This window comes from Ornithorhynchus anatinus, chromosome 19, assembly GCF_004115215.2.
Source record: "Ornithorhynchus anatinus isolate Pmale09 chromosome 19, mOrnAna1.pri.v4, whole genome shotgun sequence".
Lineage (NCBI taxonomy): Eukaryota > Metazoa > Chordata > Mammalia > Monotremata > Ornithorhynchidae > Ornithorhynchus > Ornithorhynchus anatinus.
The window spans coordinates 19,064,336-19,082,368 of NC_041746.1; the positions used below are offsets into that span (position 1 = coordinate 19,064,336).

The following is an 18,033-nucleotide window of genomic DNA, read 5'->3' on the forward strand; positions in this document are numbered from 1 at the left end:
GTGAATTCATTCATTCATTCAATAGTATTTATTGAGCATTTACTATGTGCAGAGCACTGTACTAAGTGCTTGGAATGTACAATTCAGCAACAGATAGAGACAATCCCTGCGCAATGACGGGCTTACAGTCTAATCGGGGGAGACAGACGGACAAAAACAAGACAACATAATCACGATAAATAGAATCAAGGGGATGTATGCCTCATTAACAAAATAAATAGGGTAATAAATAATATATACAAATGAGCATTCCCCCTCAGCGGGGAGGGGGAATATGAGGAGACCCAGAACCAAACCCTAAGGGACACCCACAGTTTAGTGGGGATTAAAGGAAGAGACATCAGAAGAGTCCAAAAAAGAAGTGTTCAGAGAGATAGGGCAGTCAGGAGAGTACTGTGTCAAAAAAAGGGGTAAGAATGTTTCCAGGAGAAAAAGGTGGTCTACAGCATCTCTCGGCAGAGAGATCTAGTAGGATTAGATTTGAGAAAAGTCCGTGAGGAGCAGCGTGCTTTAGTGGAAAGAACACGGGCTTGGGGGTCAGAGGATGTGGGTTCTAATGCCGGCTCTACCACTTATCAGCTGTGTGACATGGGGAAAGTCACTTAACTTCTCTGTGCCTCAGTTACCACACCTGTAAAATGGAGATTAAGACTGCGAGCCCTACATGGGACAACCTGATTACGTTGTTTCTACCCCAGTGCTTGGCACATAGAAAGCACTTAACAAATACCCTTGTAATTACTATTTCACATGTACTTCCTGTGGAGAATATGTAATTGCATTTGGTTCATGTTTTGTGGGTATTTCTTTTTACTTCTGTTTTATGGCCATTTTTAGAAACTTATTTTGTATAAATATCTTATAGTGGTAACCTGTTTTTGGAATTGCTAAAATGGTTGATAATTTGAACTACTAATATTAATAGAATTTTATCTTACAGGGTAATTAAATGTCTGAATTAAAAATTGAAGAAATGATTTTTTCTCTTTCTATTACTAGGTGATTCAATACACGGATCTGGATATTATAAAGTTCAATCACCAGGAAATTCCAGTCCTGGTGCTCACTTTCGATGGGAAGAGGATGAAATTCCAAGGTTAGCAAATTTTTTTGAAAAGAAAAATACATGAGTGTGTGAATCCTCCTAATTCTAGTCACAAGCTAGTAATCACCAAATTTTATTCTGTGTGCAGACCCCAAAGATAAAAGTAAACATAATGCTCAGTGCATCAAGGTGATCATTTTGTCTTAACAGCAACTTGTTGTTATGTTCATTGTATTTCCAGTTTTTACATTTTCGTTGACTTGTTGAAAATCACTTAAAATCAAAACGGCCCACTGAAACAAAATAATTTAGAAAGAATTGTTGATTCAAGTATTTTTCCTAGAGGGGTTTTCTTTTTCAGCTATCCCATTGATAATTTTTTTAAGGTAATTGTTAGTGTAGTCTGTGTTGTCAGCTTTCCGTAGTCTAAAACTGATGGTTATCTGTCCTGATAAATGATCCACAAACAACAGTGCCTGTTCAGAGCAGCAAAGATTTCATGACTTGGCAGCATTCCATTGTTGTGAAAACCTCTTCCTTCTTTCTCTTTATCCACAAAAGGTCTAAGTCTTAAGTGTCCCACGCTGTAATTGTTTCATTTGATTTCTCCTGATCAAAAATATTTTTGAAGAAACTATAAAAGTGAAAAAAATAGTAGAAAATGACAGGATATCAGCTGATTCAACCTCTCCTTTTTCCTCTTCCTCCAAATGAATTAAATATTCCTTGAAGGCAGTTGCTGCTAGATCAAGGAGATTGTTCCATTTGGGCAGATTATTTCACGGTTCAAGTGGGTCTCTGGAAGAGGGAATTTACCTCAGTTATGTGAGTTGGATGGGGAGTTAGAAGTGGTCCCTATTATAGCCAAAAACTAAGAATTTTGGAAATGAATATGTATGGGAAGGAAAGAGTTTCTAACAGTAGAGCAAGATCCAGCCAACGAAACATTTCATTAAAATGTTTTGTTTAAATCGACTTCAACTGCCATGAGGTAGCATTCCCAACCGTAATATTCATTTAGTTCCTAGTCAAGGAAGCCAAGATGGACTGTCAGCATAGATGCTTATGCTTGCAAGTTTCCCAGTCTGACACTGTCAGTTGTCTGGTTAGTGATGAGTAAGGTGAAATACTGTGGTCAGCTCTGAAGCACCAAGTGATTCTCTGAAACCAAAGGATATGAACCATGTTCAATTTGGAGCCCTCTACTCCTAGTTTGTTGCCAGGTCAGACGAGGAGAGAGGCCAGGACTTGATTACTAGGACTCTGTCGGTCATTAAACTGCTAAGAATTCACCTATTGGGGACCTGACTTCTCTGCAGCTGGTTAGAAACACTGATGCTAGCTTAACTCCCAGGATGAAACATGATGCTGGAACAAGTCTGTGCAGATACTAATCAATTGAGTTGTAAGAGGAGCCCACCCATGGAATCTGCTCTTTCATATTAATGGTATTGATTAAAGGCCTGCTTGATAAAGAGATCTATACCAGCTATTTGGACTACATTATAAAAGCAACCAAAGACGTGATACCTGCCACCAAAGGCTTTGTAATTTAATCACGTATTATTTCCAGTTCTTTCACAGTGAGCAGTTTAGGCAAGCAAAATGAAGGAAGCCAAAACTTTGTATGGGACCAGATATTACCCCTTCTCCTTAAACTTGCATGAGTTTTTTTGACTATGAGATTATCTATCAATCAGTCCTATTCATTGCATGCTTATTGTTTGAAGCGCACTGTAGTAAGTGTTTGGAAAAATACAGAATACACAGGAGACACGTTCCCTGCACACAAGGAGCTCACCGTCTAAATAGGGAGACAGACATCAATATAAATAAATGATTTTTAGGTACGTACATAAGTGCTGAGGGTGGAGTGAGTAAAGGATATGATTCGAAATGAAAGGGTGCCACAGAAGGATAAGGGAGTAGGGGAAATGAGCCCTTAGCTGGGGAAGGCCTCTTGGAGGAGATGTAATAAGGCTTGGAAGATGGGAAGAGTAATTGTCTGTTGGGTATGAAGAGGGAGGGCGTTTCAGGCCAGAGATGGGATGTGGGCGAAGAGTCGGCGGTGAGATAGATGAGATTGAGGAAAAGTGAGTAGGTTGGTATTAAAGGAATGAAGTGTGTGTGCTGGGTTGCAGTAGGAAATGGGCGAGGTAAGAGAAGAGGGGACAAGGTGACCAATTGCTGTAAAACCAATGGTAAGAAATTTCTGTTGGATGCCGAGGTAGACGGACAACCAATGGGAGTTCTTGAGGAGTGGGGAGACGTACTGAACAAATTTTTTTAACAAACTTATCCGGGCAGCAGAGTGAAGCGTGGACTGAAGTGGGGAGAGACAAGAGGCAGGGAAGTCAGCAAGGATGTTGATGTATTAATAATGTTGGTATTTGTTAAGCACTTACTATGTGCAGAGCACTGTTCTAAGCGCTGGGGTAGATACAGGGTAGTCAGGTTGTCCCACGTGAGGCTCACAGTTAATCCCCATTTTACAGATGAGGTAACTGAGGCACAGAGAAGTTAAGTGACTTGCCTACAGTGACACAGCTGCCAAGTGGCAGAGTTGGGATTCCAACCCATGACCTCTGACTCCCAACCCAGGCTCTTTCCACTGAACCACGCTGCTTCTCAACATTATTCTCATGTAATAGTCAAAGCAGGATAGGATAAGTGCTTGGACCAACGTTCTAGCAGTTTGGATGACAAGAGAAGGGCAGGGTTTAGTGATGTTATGAAGGTTGAACTGTTAGAATTTGATAATAGGTTGAATATGTAGGTTGAAAATAAGAAATGAGCTGAGGATAATGCCAAGGTTTGTCTTGGCCGTGTTAAGTATGAGCTGTTGGCGGGACATCTAAGTAGAGATGTCCTGAAGGCAAGGGGAACTATAAGACTGAAGAGAAGGAGAAAGGCTGGCTTTGAGATGGAGATTTGGGAATAATCCACCTAGAGATGTTAGTCATTGGAGCAAATGAATTCTCCAAGGGAATATGTGTAAATGGAGAATAAAAAGGGGACACAGAACTGAACTCTGAGAAACTCCTACAGTTGGGGATGGGAGGCAGAGAAGGAGCCTCCAAAAGAGACTGAGAATGAGTGGCCAGAGACATAGGAGAAGAACCAGGAGAGGACACTGTCATTGAAGCCAAGGGTAGATAATGTTTCCAGGAGAAGGGGGTGTTTCAGTGCCAAAGGCACCTGAGAGGTCAAGGAGGATTAGGTTGGAGTAGAGGTCATTGGATTTGATGATGATGGTATTTGTTAAGCGCTTACTATGTGCCAAGCACTGTTGTAAGTGCTAGAGTAGATACAAGGTAATTAGGTTATCCCACATGGGGCTCACAGTTTTAATCCCCATTTACAGATGAGTTAACTGAGGCTCAGAGAAGGGACTTGCCCAAAGTCACGCAGCTGCTATGGCGGAGCCGAGATTAGAAACCATGCCCTCTGACTCCCAAGCCCATGCTCTTTCCACTGAACCATGCTGCCTATCAACCTTCACGTGAAGCAAAAACTCCTCACTCTTGGCTTCAAAGCTCTTCATCACCCTGCCCCCTCCTACCTCACCTCCCTTCTCTCCTTCTCCAGCCCAGCCCACACACTCTGCTCTTCTGCCGCTCACCTCCTCACTGGGCCTCGATCTCGCCTGTCCCGCCATCAACGCCTGGCCCACGTCCTACCTCTGTCCTGGAATGCCCTCCCTCCTCATATCCACCAAACTAGCTCTCTTCCCCTCTTCAAAGCCCTACTGAGAGTTCACCTCCTCCAAGAGGCCTTCCCAGAGTGAGCCCCCCTTTTCCTCTGCTCCTCTGTCCCTACCCCCTCCCTCTGCTCTACTCCCTTTCCTGCCCCACAACACTTGTATATATTTGTACATATTTAATACTCTATTAATGATGTGTATATATCTATAATTCTATTTATTTTGATTGTATTGATGCCTATCTACTTGTTTTGTTTTGTTGTCTGTCTCCCCCTTGTAGACTGTGAGCCCGTTGTTGGGCAGGGATTGTCTCTATCTGTTGCTGAACTGGACTTTCCAAGCACTTAGTAGAGTGCTCTGCACACAGTAAGCACTCAGTAAATACGATTGAATGGATGAATGAATGAATTTGAAAAGTGTTTATTGACTTAGTGAAGTTTTGCAGTATGACTGATGAACGCTGTGGAGAAAGCTTGATGGGCTTTCTAGGGAATGATGAATATATTATTTGAAGGTTATCTGATTTCACAATGCATAGGTTAAAGTCTAGATTTGAGCAATTCACCTTGGTGCCACTAGAATGGATTTGCTTGGCCTTCCAAGCTAGTGACAGATATCCGTCCCCCTCTACGTCTGCCAGGGTACGGGCCATCGGTATCAAATAGCAGACGGCTGGGCCCTCGGTATCTCTCCCCTGGGGATGCTGATCCCACCATTCACCTCTCATGAACCCCAAACCCCTCCCCGGCATCTGCAAGATTTCTCCCTGCTACCATATCCGGGAATTTTCCACCAGTTTTCCATTGGAATCTGTGGTGGTGGCAGGAAAGGAAGGTGAGTGTTCCCTGCCCCTCGTTACTCACTACATCATCATCTCTTCCTCTTTGTGTCTCACATTGCAAGTGTATTTTGGAGAGCGTGTTACTATGCTCCTGGGCCTCATTTGTATAAAAACTCTGATTTTTAGGGTAGCCCCCAGCTCTCCCATATGCTTTGTGTAGCTTGCATTTGAAAAAGTTGTTAGTGCCTCAGATAAGGTCATTTCTTCAGCAGATACATTTAAAAACAGTAACCGTGCCTATCTGGAGTAACTTTCGACTAGTTCTTAACAATTTCTCGATTTTCTGAAAAGTAGCCACCTGAGATACTCACATGCCAGTGATCCTGAAGTCACTAATGTGATTTAAACTAACGTAGTCATTTTCCTTGCAGTAGGTATTCTGGTAGCTACCCAACTATGAAAGAACGTGATGTAAGATTGCTGGAAATCTTGATTCCTCCTCACTAGATCATGATCTCATTGATTACAGCTCTTTAATTCTGGAAGGTGTCGAACCACAGAGTACCTGTGAGTTGGAAGTGGATGCCGTAGCTGCTGATATTTTAAATCGGTTGGATATCGAAGGTATATGTAGACATATATATATGTATAGTATATTTGTTTTCATATTTTTAGTGGTATTTGTTAAGCGCTTATTGTGTGCAGAGCACTCTTCTAAATGCTGGAGTTGATGCAAGATAATCAGGCTGGATACCGTCCTGTCCGACATGGGGCTCATAGTCGTAATGACCTTATCTGTAATGCGGATGAGATAACTGAAGCACAGAGAAGTTAAGCGATTTGCCCAAAGTCCCACAGCAGACAGTTGGCAGAGCTGGGATTAGAACCCAGGTCCTCTGCCTCCCAGGCCTGTGCTCTTTCCACTAGGCCACACTGCTTCTCATCTAAATGGTAATAACTGAGTCTTCAAAGGGCAGGAGATTGAGAAAGGGAGAAGTAAAAAAAGGCTGCAGTCTCCACTCTAGGAGAACTACAAAAAAGCATAGCCAAAATAGGAGATAACTTGGTAAATATATTTAATCAGAGATGAGGCGGGAGGCTGGGTGGGCTGGGATGTTTCTCTTTCCTTCTGCTTTCTTTGGTGGCCTCTCCTACGAATAAACTTCCAGTGAGCATCAACAGTTGCTACCCTTTGCTCTTCCCACTTGTTGGTTAAACTCGTTGGCTGTTGGTTAATTCCTCCCAGTGAAAAATACATAAACAGTATATCAGAAGTATACCATATGTAGCAACTCTATCTACCAATTGAGACTGTGGACTTAATATACCTATATTTCTGAAATAAATTGAAAAAATAGGCATAGCATATACACACTCTCAAATTAAAGGAACTATACTAGTAAAATTGCGGTCATTTGAATGAGTAGGAGTGTGTCCTGATAGGCCCTGTTCAAAAAAAAGAAATTGAGATGATTCAGCCTCTAATATAGGTTGATACCAATAAAATAATAATAATAATTGGTAGTTATTTGAGTACTTACTGAGTATCAAGCATCGTACTAAATTCTGGGGTAAATACAATATAATCAGATCAGATAGAGCCCTAGTTCCACCTGGGGCTCACATTATATAGTTGGTGAGGTAACAAGGATTTTTTTTTTTTACAGATGAGGAAATTAGGTAAGTAACTTGCTTAAGGTTACACAGCAGGCCAGTGGCAAAACCGTGATTAGAACCCAGGTCTCCTGATACCCCCCATTCTTTTTCCCCTACGCCTCACTACTACTTTGCATCTAGAAAAGACATGTACGGAAGGGCAGCCTAAAAACTGTCAAAAGTCTGATTTTTGTCAGGTTATCCTCAATTCACACATGCACATTTGCCCATTTCAATAGCTAACGCTTCTAGCCATGATATCCTAGGGCAGTGTAATAAGAAATTTGTCTATTCCCAGTAGAGGTTATTGGTATTTTCAATGGGAAAATAATAATAATTGTGATATTTGTTTTGCACTTATTCTGTGCCAAGCACTGTATAAGCACTGGGGTGGGTAAAAGCAGTTGAGGTTGGGCACAGTCCATGTCCCCTGTGGGGCTCATAATCTCAATTCCCATTTTACAGATGAGATAGCTGAAGCACAGAGTAGTGAAGTGACAAAGGTCACACAGCAGATTTGTGGTGGAGCCAGAATTAGAACCCATGACCTTCTGATTCCCAGGCCTGTGCTCTCTCCACCACACCATGCTGCTTCTCTTTGTATTCCATCTTCTCAGGTTTAGCCACCTTGAACTCCTAGTCCAGCTGGATGGAAATTAAGGGAAAAAAGGTGCCACGCTTTCTGATTTGGTGTCTCAAGCAGTCAGATTTCAAATCTGAATATCACTAAAGAATAAATCAGCCCGTTACTGGGTAGGGATTGTCCATGTTGCCGAATTGTACTTTCCAAGCGCTTAGTACAATGCTGTGCACACAGTAAGCGCTCAGTAAATACGACTGAATGAATGAATAAACTCTTTTCATACTTGGTCTTCGCATCACCAGGAAGCATATCAAAAACAACATTTAAAACCATATTTCTATCTACAGTGAGAACCCAGTAAACAGTATTGATAATAATAATAATAATGATGATGATGGTATTTGTTAAGCGCTTACTCTGTGCCAAGCACTGTTTTAAGCACTAGGGTAGATTCAAGGTAATCGGATTGTCCCATGTGGGGCTCACAGTCCTCATCCCCATTTTACAGATGAGGTAACTGAGGCCTAGAGAAGTTGTCACTTACCCCCACAGCTGATAAGCGACGGAGCCGGGATTAGAACCCCCGACATTGACTCCCAATCCAGCACTCTTTCCACTAAGCCATGTGACCCAGTGCACTTATATATATGTAATATAAAGTAAAATTTATTTATTTATAATGTTTGTCGCCCCCTCTAGACTGTAAGCTCTTCGTGGATAGGGAACACTTTAACAACTCTTTTTCACTGTACTCTCTTAAGTGCTTAGTACAGTGCTCTACACGCAGTAAGGACTCGATGCGTACTATTGATTGATAATGTCGGTAGAAAATAGAAATGGGGAAAGCAAGAAATGGGGTGAGAGCACTCATGACTAGGAGCGGGAAGTAAAATTAAATCAGCCATTGGTAAATATGGCAAGAGAAAATGTACATTTAATGGGTCTATCTGTTAGCAAAATTTGTTGTCCACAAAGTGAGGAATTTAGAATGAACTTATTGAAAAAGCAAAATATCCTGCATTTTATGAAGAAAATGACCTCCATCTTTACTTTGATCATTGTCCCATGAAGTATTCTTGTAACTTGCAGCTCAAATTGGTGGAAATCCTGGTTTGCAAGCCATATGGGAAGACGAAAAGCAACGTCGCAGACGTAAAAATGAATCTTCTCAGATCACTCCACCGGAATCACAAGGTAACACTGACAGTAGCAGGCTATGCATTTTTACAGAATACTTTAGAACCAAGCTTCCAGAGAAGCACAGACTAAACTAATGATCTCCCAAATAATTTTTGTTTAGGATTCCTTTAAGAATATATTTAATTATCTGGATCCCTTTTCAAGTTTTTACTGTCTTTCTCCTTGTATCCAATGTGGTGATATTTCACCTTCTCCTCTCCACCCCCAACAAATAATCATCATCATCATAATAATAGTAAGCTAAGCGCTTAGTACATGCTGAGCACTTACTAAGTGCTGGGTTAATCAGGCCCCACATTGGGCTCACAGCCTAATTAGGAGGGATAACAGATATTGAATCCCCCTCAGGTGATTGTGGGTAGGGACTGTGTCAGTTAAATTGCCCTGTTGTTCTCTTTCATGTGCTCAGTACGGTACCCTCAATAAATGCGATTGATTTTGCTCTTTCCACTGGGCCATGCTATTTTTCCAAATAACTGCCAACCCCCGTATTTAACTTTACATTTCTACTTCAGGCCTTATAAATCCCCTTCCTTTGTCCCTCCTTCGTCCTTGAATTATTCTTCCTGCAGCCTTTTCTGCCGAGATCGCCCTCATTTGAGAACTTTATGGACCGGTTGCTAAAACACACTTTAGGCAATAGTGGTCTTGATTCTTAAGCCACCAATCTAGTAATTCCCCAAGTGCCTAGAAGCTCTTTTAAGTACTTTATGACAAATCTTAGGGACTCCCACTCGCCTTAATTCATTAAGGCACCAGAATTTGACTCTGTTATATTCATTTCATCATTTGTACCTCCTAGAGACTATGACGTTAGTAAATTTAGGATGAAGTTCAATGTGATGTCATATTTCTGAGAGTGAAATGAGTTTTCTAAATTTGGATTGGTCTTCTCAAAAAATTATGTTGACAAGTTAGTATAAAGTTCCTTGGATTTCCCGTTATGTTTAAATATGTAGTGTATTTGTAGATAAGGGGATGGGGTTCTTTTTCTACTTTGTATGCAGGTCGTTATTATGAGACTTAATCTAGAACTGACTTCAAGGGCTCACCATCGGATATTTGGTAACCAACATTTGATTTCATGTTTGACTTTATATAGAGCAGCTTGTAGGGAAGTTGTGCTTTTTCCAAGCAGGTTAAAAGTTGTTCTTCAAAAATGAACACATGGGGAGAAAATCATCATCACTTAAATATTTCATTTACATATCTATTTATTTGCTATTTTTAATGCATTCTTTTAAATCTAAAGATCGGGGGTTTATACCAGCAACAGAGAGTGAAAAAGTCTTTCAGAAGAGAATTCAAGAAGTTCTCAAACAGAATGACTTCTCCGTGTAAGTGATTATCAGAGTTCTCTAAGGAACCTTTTTTAACCATTTGCTCATCTGATGTGTTACTAAGAATGCGTTTTAATTGAGCAGAACATTATCAGGATCAGTGGACTACAGTAATGGATCAGAAGAGTTCTCTGCCGAGTTAACGTTACATTCTGAGGTTCTAACTCCCGAAACCATTCCCTGTTCACCAGCCAATATGCTAGAAGTCCACACAAACAAAGAATTGAGCAAAGGTGAGTTAATTTTCAGCAACTTTAAAAAAAAAACCCTTTTCAAGCTGTATGCTAAAATGGTTAGAGTGTGGATTTTTTTTTTTTCAAACTTGTTCCTCTGTTTTCATTTGACTTTTTGGGTAATACTTGGTGTGGATTTGAATGCAGAGCATACACAAGGCATTAAAGAAGGGTTTGTTGTTAGAGATCTCTAGTCTTTTTCCAATAGGTCAAAAATGGCTGCTGTTACCATGAGCTACTCAGCATTAGTTTGCAGTCTAAACTCTCCAACTGATTGGGCAGGTTTTGATTGGACTCCTCAAACATGGCTACCCCATATGTCACTTAATTCTCTGTATGTTAGTCTACCCCTCTATAATAAATAGATCTGATGATAGTTTAAACTGAACATAAATAAAAAGCCTACTAGAGCAGTGGGACACTTGCAAATAAATATTTAAATAGCTAAGGGGATAAATATATTCTTTATCATTTGTAGAGGAATCGTTGACGTAACTTTAAACATTGGTGGAAATAATATTCTTTAAAATAGTTTATAATAATGTTGGTATTTGTTAAGCGCTTACTATGTGCAGAGCACTGTTCTAGGCACTGGAGTAGATACAGGGTAATCAGGTTGTCCCACATGAGGCTTACAGTCTTAATCCCCATTTTACAGATGAGGTAACTGAGGCATAGAGAAGTTAAGTGACTTGCCCACAGTCACACAGCTGACAAGTGGCAGAGCCGGGAGAGAACCTAGTTGTATTTGGGTTTAATTCAGTAAAACCTTTAAGAGTCTCCCCTGCATATGTTTTTCGAATTGCATGCGCATAGCCTCTGATATTTCAGGCGGTACACTTGCCAAACACAAGATTTACCCAGCACAAGATTCACCTCGCTTTAGACACGAATATACAAAATTATCTAAAAAGTTAAGGTTTGCATTGCTAACTGTATTTTCTTCATTTGGTGTTTTATTAAGATAACATAAGAAGAAATGTTAATAAGGAAGAGGAAGCACTTATTAATGAAGAGGCTATATTGAACCTCATGGAAAATAGTCAGACTTTCCAGCCACTGACCCAAAGACTGAGTCGATCACCGGTTTTCAGTAAGTAATTTTACTCATTCATTCAATAGTATTTATTGAGCGCTTACTATGTGCAGAGCACTGTACTAAGCGCTTGGAATGTACAATTTGGCAACAGATAGAGACAATCCCTGCCCAATGAGAGAGTTGAGTCAAGGATGACACCAAGGTTGCGGGTTTGTGAGACAGGAAGGATGGTTGTACCATCCACAGTGACAGGGAAGTCAGGGAGAAGACAGGGTTCATCATAAGTAATATTGCAACTGGTAACTTTTAGGTTTAATTAATTCATTCATTCATTAGCATTTATTGAGCGCTTACTATGTGCAGAGCACTGTACTAAGTGCTTGGAATGTACAAATGGGCAACAGATAGAGACAGTCCCTGCCCTTTGATGGGCTTACGGTCTAATCGGGGGAGACAGGCAGACAAGAACAACGGCAATAAATAGAGTCAAGGGGAAGAACATCTCATAAAAACAATGGGAAATAAATAGAATCAGGGTGATGTACATCTCACTAAACAAAATAAATAGGGTGATGAAGATATATACAGTTGAGCGGACGAGTAAAGTGCTGAGAGGATGGGACGGGAGAGGGGGAGGAGGAGACGGAAAAGGGGGAGAAGAGGGCTTAGCTGCGGAGAGGTGGGGGGGGTAGAGGGAGCAGAGGGAAAAAGGGAGGAGCTCAGTCTGGGAAGGCCTCTGGGAGGAGGTGAGCTTTAAGTAGGGATTTGAAGAGGGGAAAAGAATTAGATTGCCGGAGGTGAGGAGGGAGGGCATTCCAGGACCGCGGGAGGACGTAGCCCGGGGGTCGACGGCGGGGTAGGCGAGACCGGGGGACGGTGAGGAGGTGGGCGGCAGAGGAGCGGAGCGTGTGGGGTGGGCAGTAGAAAGAGAGAAGGGAGGAGAGGTAGGAAGGGGCAAGGTGATGGAGAGCCTTGAAGCCTAGAGTGAGGAGTTTTTGTTTTGAGCAGAGGTTGATAGGCAACCACTGGAGGTGTTTAAGAAGGGGAGTGACATGCCCAGAGTGTTTCTGCAGGAAGATGAGCCGGGCAGCGGAGTGAAGAACAGACTGGAGCGGGGAGAGAGAGGAGGAAGGGAGATCAGAGAGAAGGCTGACACAGTAGTCTAGCCGGGATATTATGAGAGCCTGTAGCAGTATGGTAGCCGTTTGGGTGGAGAGGAAAGGGTGGATCTTGGCGATATTATAAAGGTGAGATCAGCAGGTCTCAGTAACGGATCGGAGGTGTGGGGTGAACGAGAGAGACGAGTCAAAGATGACACCAAGGTTGCGGGCCTGAGAGACGGGAAGGATGGCCGTACCATCCACGGTGATAGGGAAGTTAGGAAGAGGACAGGGCTTGGGAGGGAAGATGAGGAGCTCAGTTTTGCTCATGTTGAGTTTTAGGTGGCAGGCAGACATCCAGGTGGAGACGTCCTGGAGGCAGGAGGAGATGCGAGTCTGAAGGGACGGGGAGGAAGGGGCAGAGATGTAGATCTGTGTATCATCTGCGTAGAGATGGTAGTCGAAGCCGTGAGAGTGAATGAGTTCGCCAAGGGAGTGAGTGTAAATGGAGAACAGAAGAGGGCCGAGAACTGACCCTTGAGGAATTCCAACAGTTAAAGGATGGGAGGGGGAGGAGGCGCCTGTGAAGGAGACCAAGAATCACCAGCCAGAGAGAGAAGAGGAGAACCGGGAGAGGACGGAGTCTGTGAAGCCAAGTTGAGATAAGGTGTGGAGGAGAAGGGGATGGTCGACAGTGTCAAAGACAGCTGAGAGGTCAAGGAGGATTAGAATGGAGTAGGGGCCATTGGATTTGGCAAGAAGGAGGTCATGGGTAACCGTAGAGCGGTCTCGGTAGAGTGGAGGGGATGGAAGCCAGATCGGAGGGGGTCCAGGAGAGAATGGGAGTTAAGGAATTCTAAACAGCGAGTGTAGACAACTCATTTTAGGGTCATTTTTGAAAGGTCTTTCAGCTGTTTATCAATAGAAAAGTTAACAGTTCTATCCGTAATTACCATGAAAATGAGATCTTCAATTAAAGTGAGGAGTTTTTCATTTTCTTTAGAACTTATGAAATTGCCAGATGTGGAAGGATTGGCTTCCCTTTTTCTGCTCAGCTTTCGTAATAACCAGTTGTAAAAAGAAGCAGTTCCTCATTACTTCTACCTTTTTTATTCTTTCTGGGAAGAACTACTCTATTTTCATAATCACTTTAATTTTCTAAAGGTAAGTTAGTATATAGAACCCCAACCCTAGGGGTTTCCTACTGACTGACTGGAAATCTTCTGGCTAGCTTCTTCTAAGACCATTAGCCCAGTGTCTTAGATAAATAAATACATAAATTATTGTAATGTCAATAAGCTTAATAAAGAGGTGTGATTTTTAACGGTGCAGAGGGCTGAGGTATGGTGGATTTTGGAGGGAAGGAATTTCCCAGCTCTGGGGACAATGTAAGTTTGAGGAGATAGGCAACAGGCACAAGAATAGAGATGCACGGGACTGGGAGTCAGGTGACCTGGGTTCTAATCCCCATTCCACGACTTGCCTGCTGCGTGACCTTGGATGAGTCACATCATTGCTCCTTGCCTCAGTTTCCTCGCCTGTAAAATGGGGATTAAGATTGTGAGCCCCACATGGGAAATGGACTGTGTCCTACCTGATTAGCTTGCATCTATCCCAGTGCTTAGTAAGGTGCGCAGCACATAGTAAGCACTTAAAAAATACCATAAAAAAAGATTAGGGTATCATGAGGAGTTGAATTTGGGAGTTACAAAAAGTGTGAACCAGGTAATAAAGGGTGAAGGGAGCCCGAAAAGTATAGTGGGAAGAGCTGGTGGAAGATCTAGAAGCTAGTGATAAGGAATCTCTGATATGGAGAGAATTCAAGTCGTGAAGAGGGTGTGAGGGTTGTCAACATTGAAAGGAAAGTTGGGCTGAGAAGAGATGTAGGAGGGAAGATAAGTTCAGTTTGGGGCACATTAGATTTGGAGTACCTGTGGGCTATCCAAGTGCCAATGTCCTAGGGGGACGGTTAATATGGGATGGAAGAGGAGGCTAGATTTGTGATTTATGATTCAACCATAGACGACTGGGAGTTGAAGCCACGAGAGAGGATGGTTCCCAGGCGTGAGAATGTAGAAGGAGGAGAGTAAGCGACCCGGCATAGAGTCCTGCAGGAACACCCCTCATTAGGGAAGGAGAGGCAGGGTGAGGCAGTGGGATTTGAGGAGGTTGTTGAATATGGTGAGCACAGTGGCTTGTCAGGCTTGTCCCCACTCCAGTCCATAATTCACTCTCCTTCCCGGATCATTTGTCTACAAAATTGTTCAGTCCATGTCTCCCCACTCCTCAAGAAAGTCCAGTGTTTGCCCATCCTCCTCTGCATCAAACAGAAATTCCTTACCAACGATTTTAAAACACTCAATCACCTTGCCCCCTCCTAACTCACCTCACTGCTCTCCTACTACAATCCAGCTCACACACTTCATTCCTCTAATGCTAATCTTCTCACTGTGCCTCAGTCTCATCCATCTCACCACCAACCTCTCACCCACATCCTGCCTCTGGCCTGGAAGGCCCTCCCTCCTCATAGCCTACAGACAATGACTCTCCCCGACTTCAAAGCCTTATTGAAGGCACATCTCCCCCAAACAGCCTTCCCCAACTAAGCCCTCACTTCCTCTTCTTCCACTCCCTTCTGCATCGCCCTGATTTGCTCCTGTTTTTCACCCCTCTCTCATCCCCACAGCATTTATACACACATCTGTAATTTATTTCTTTACCTTAATGCTCTCAGTGCTAAGAGCAGTGCTTGACACATAGTGCTTAACAAATCGTATTATTATTATCATTATTATTAATGTCATGTCCATCTTTTCTAGACTGTAAACGGGTTGTGGGCAGGGAACTCTCTTATCGTTATATTGTACTCTCTCATATGCTTAGTACAGTGCTCTGCACACAGTAAACCCTCAATAAACATGATTGAGGGAGATGGTTTTATGCCAGTGAGCTTAGACTGTGAGCCCCGTGTGGGACAGGTATTGTGTCCCACCTGATTAATTTGTATCTACCTCAGCACTTAAAACAGTGTTGATGACATAGTAGATGCTTAACAAATACAATAATAATAATAATAGCAACAGTAATGGAACATCATGGCTGAGCTCCTTTTAGACTGTAAACTCCTTGTGAGCAGGGAACTTTCTGTCAACTCTGTTATATTGTTCTCTCCCAAGGCCTTAGTACAATGCTCTGCACACAGTAAGTGCTCAAAAGATACCCGCTGCTCGATGGCCGAGAGAACAAAATGAGGAGGGTCGAGACCAAGGTATAGTTTGAAGGTTAGCTTGAAAGGACCAGAAAGTATCTGGGGAGTTGTGGGTGAAGAGCCTGTGGAGACCCTTGAAATATATTGAGAGAAGTGTATGTTTGATGAAGGGGGAAACGGGAAGCAAATGGAGGGTTTTGAGAAATGGAGAGACGTGTGTCAAGTGTCACTTCAAGAAGATAATCAGTGAAGCAGCCTATTGTCCCTTCTGCATCACCTATGCACTTTGATGTTCCCCCTTTTCCCACCCCAGATTCCTTACATATGCATCCTTATACCCCCTTGCTTCCCCCAGTGCAGTTTATTTTATTATCTGCCTCCCCCACTAAATAGTAAGCTCATTATGGGCAGAATTCAGATCTACCAGCTCTACTGTGCTCTTCCAACTGCATAGTTCTGGGCCTCACAACCGGTAAGAGCTCAAACAATATATACGACTGACTGCTCGATGAGAAGACAGAGTGGAAGCAGGGACTCCTGTGAGGAGGCTGATGCTATAGTCTAGCTGTGATATGACAAGAGCTTGGACCAGGGTCGAATCTGTTTTGAGTTGGAGGAGAAGAGGTGGATCTGGTTGATATAATTGAGGAAGAACAGCTCGGAGTTGAGGAAAATATGGAGGTTGCTGGTTTTTATAGGACAGGGAGGTTGGTGATGTGATTGGATTGGGAAGAAGGAGAAGGAATTGATTTAGTGGGGACTCTGCAACTGCCTTCCTCCTCCCTAAGGCCCCAGGAGCTCCTATCCCCTAGTCAGCCATCAACATTCCCTCCTCTCCCGAGCCTCCAGGGAGCAGTCGTTCATTCATTCAAGCCATTCAGTCATATTTATTGAGCGCTTACTGTGTGCAGAACCAGTCAAATGCCATGTCTTCGTGTGTGCTGCTACAGGAGTTTTACCATCTACAGGGTGGGAAGAACTGATGGCAGGCACACAGGGAAAGAAGTGGCTGGGTAGATAGAATCAAAAAAATAATAAAAGCTGCAGTAAATTATCGCTGGAAGGAACAGTTTTCGGTGCCTCTGCCCATTCTGCAAGGGCCATCCGTTGTCCCACAGCAACAGCCCTCCCAATTGTGTAGTGCAAAGTGAACCTTGGTTAAGGGATAACTAACTAGTCCAGGTATCTTTCCGTATCCGCTCACCAAGGGACTAATTACAAATTTGAGTTTTTAAAATTGCTAAGCTTTTTCAAGCAATAATTTTCCTTTGAAATTTCCGTCTTAAGTGTCATCGGTGCAATCATTTGGGAAATGGGAGTGAATAAGGTGTTAATTTTTTCGAATCTCATCTTACAGTGAACAGCAGTCCTGATGAAGCGTTGGTCCATCTGCTGGCTGGTTTGGAGGGTGATGGATATCAAGTGGAAGGACATAGAATGTCATCTCCCCATCTTTCCTTAAGAAATTCTAAAAATCCTCAGAACAGTGATGACGAAGAAAATGAACCACAATTAGAAAAAGAAGATATGGAGCTCAGTTTGCTGATGTCCCAGAGATGGGACAGCAATATTGAAGAACATAGCCCCGAGAAAAGGTTATTCTTGATACCTTTGGAGTCGCTTTTGTCCCAACTTTCATATTCTTCATTTTCAGGGTTCTAAACCTTCACAAATTCATTATTTTATTTTTTGCCTTAGTGTAGTTATGACTGCAACTGAATATGACATTCACTTTCCTCCATACCCCTTCCTAGCAAGTACTTTTCCCCCGAATGTCTTCTTCAAGTCTGCTGAACTTGAAAAAGCCAAAGCAAAATGAAAACAAACAGAAAAGTGAAATCTAGCTATAAGAAGCGATGAATTCTTTACCGTCTGTGCAGAATGTATCAACCTGATGTACGTTCAGATGAGGTGCTGAGTTTTGCCTACTTAGATTTTTACCTTTGCCAAAAGTTGATAGTCATCCTTCAGGTCGAAAGCAATATAGCCCAAAGTGGAACTGCATTTGTGTGTTGCGCTTTTTGAGAGAGAGTTTCTTGCTCACTTGTACACTTGTGTCTTAATCAGATGTCCCTGATCAAGAGGGACAAAGTAGGCCCTGCCACCGGCAAGGCAGACTGTTGAGACATTTTTAAGCAGGAGTGG

General features: G+C 42.6%; 1 protein-coding gene across 2 annotated transcripts in view; it reads left to right on the forward strand.

Annotated features, from left to right (window-relative positions):
- The window catches only part of REV3L (REV3 like, DNA directed polymerase zeta catalytic subunit), a 211,016-nt gene that overhangs the window by 99,100 nt on the left and 93,883 nt on the right, over window positions 1-18,033 (forward strand). The window contains exons 5-11 of one of the 2 annotated variants that reach the window (XM_029047173.2): window positions 1,000-1,096; window positions 6,059-6,153; window positions 8,858-8,962; window positions 10,221-10,305; window positions 10,393-10,541; window positions 11,506-11,634; window positions 17,246-17,483. In XM_029047173.2, coding sequence (XP_028903006.1) covers window positions 1,000-1,096; window positions 6,059-6,153; window positions 8,858-8,962; window positions 10,221-10,305; window positions 10,393-10,541; window positions 11,506-11,634; window positions 17,246-17,483 — 898 coding nt within the window. Of the gene's footprint in view, window positions 1-999; window positions 1,097-6,058; window positions 6,154-8,857; window positions 8,963-10,220; window positions 10,306-10,392; window positions 10,542-11,505; window positions 11,635-13,754; window positions 13,845-17,245; window positions 17,484-18,033 lie in introns of those variants that run through there. The other variant, XM_029047174.1, reaches the window with a different exon arrangement.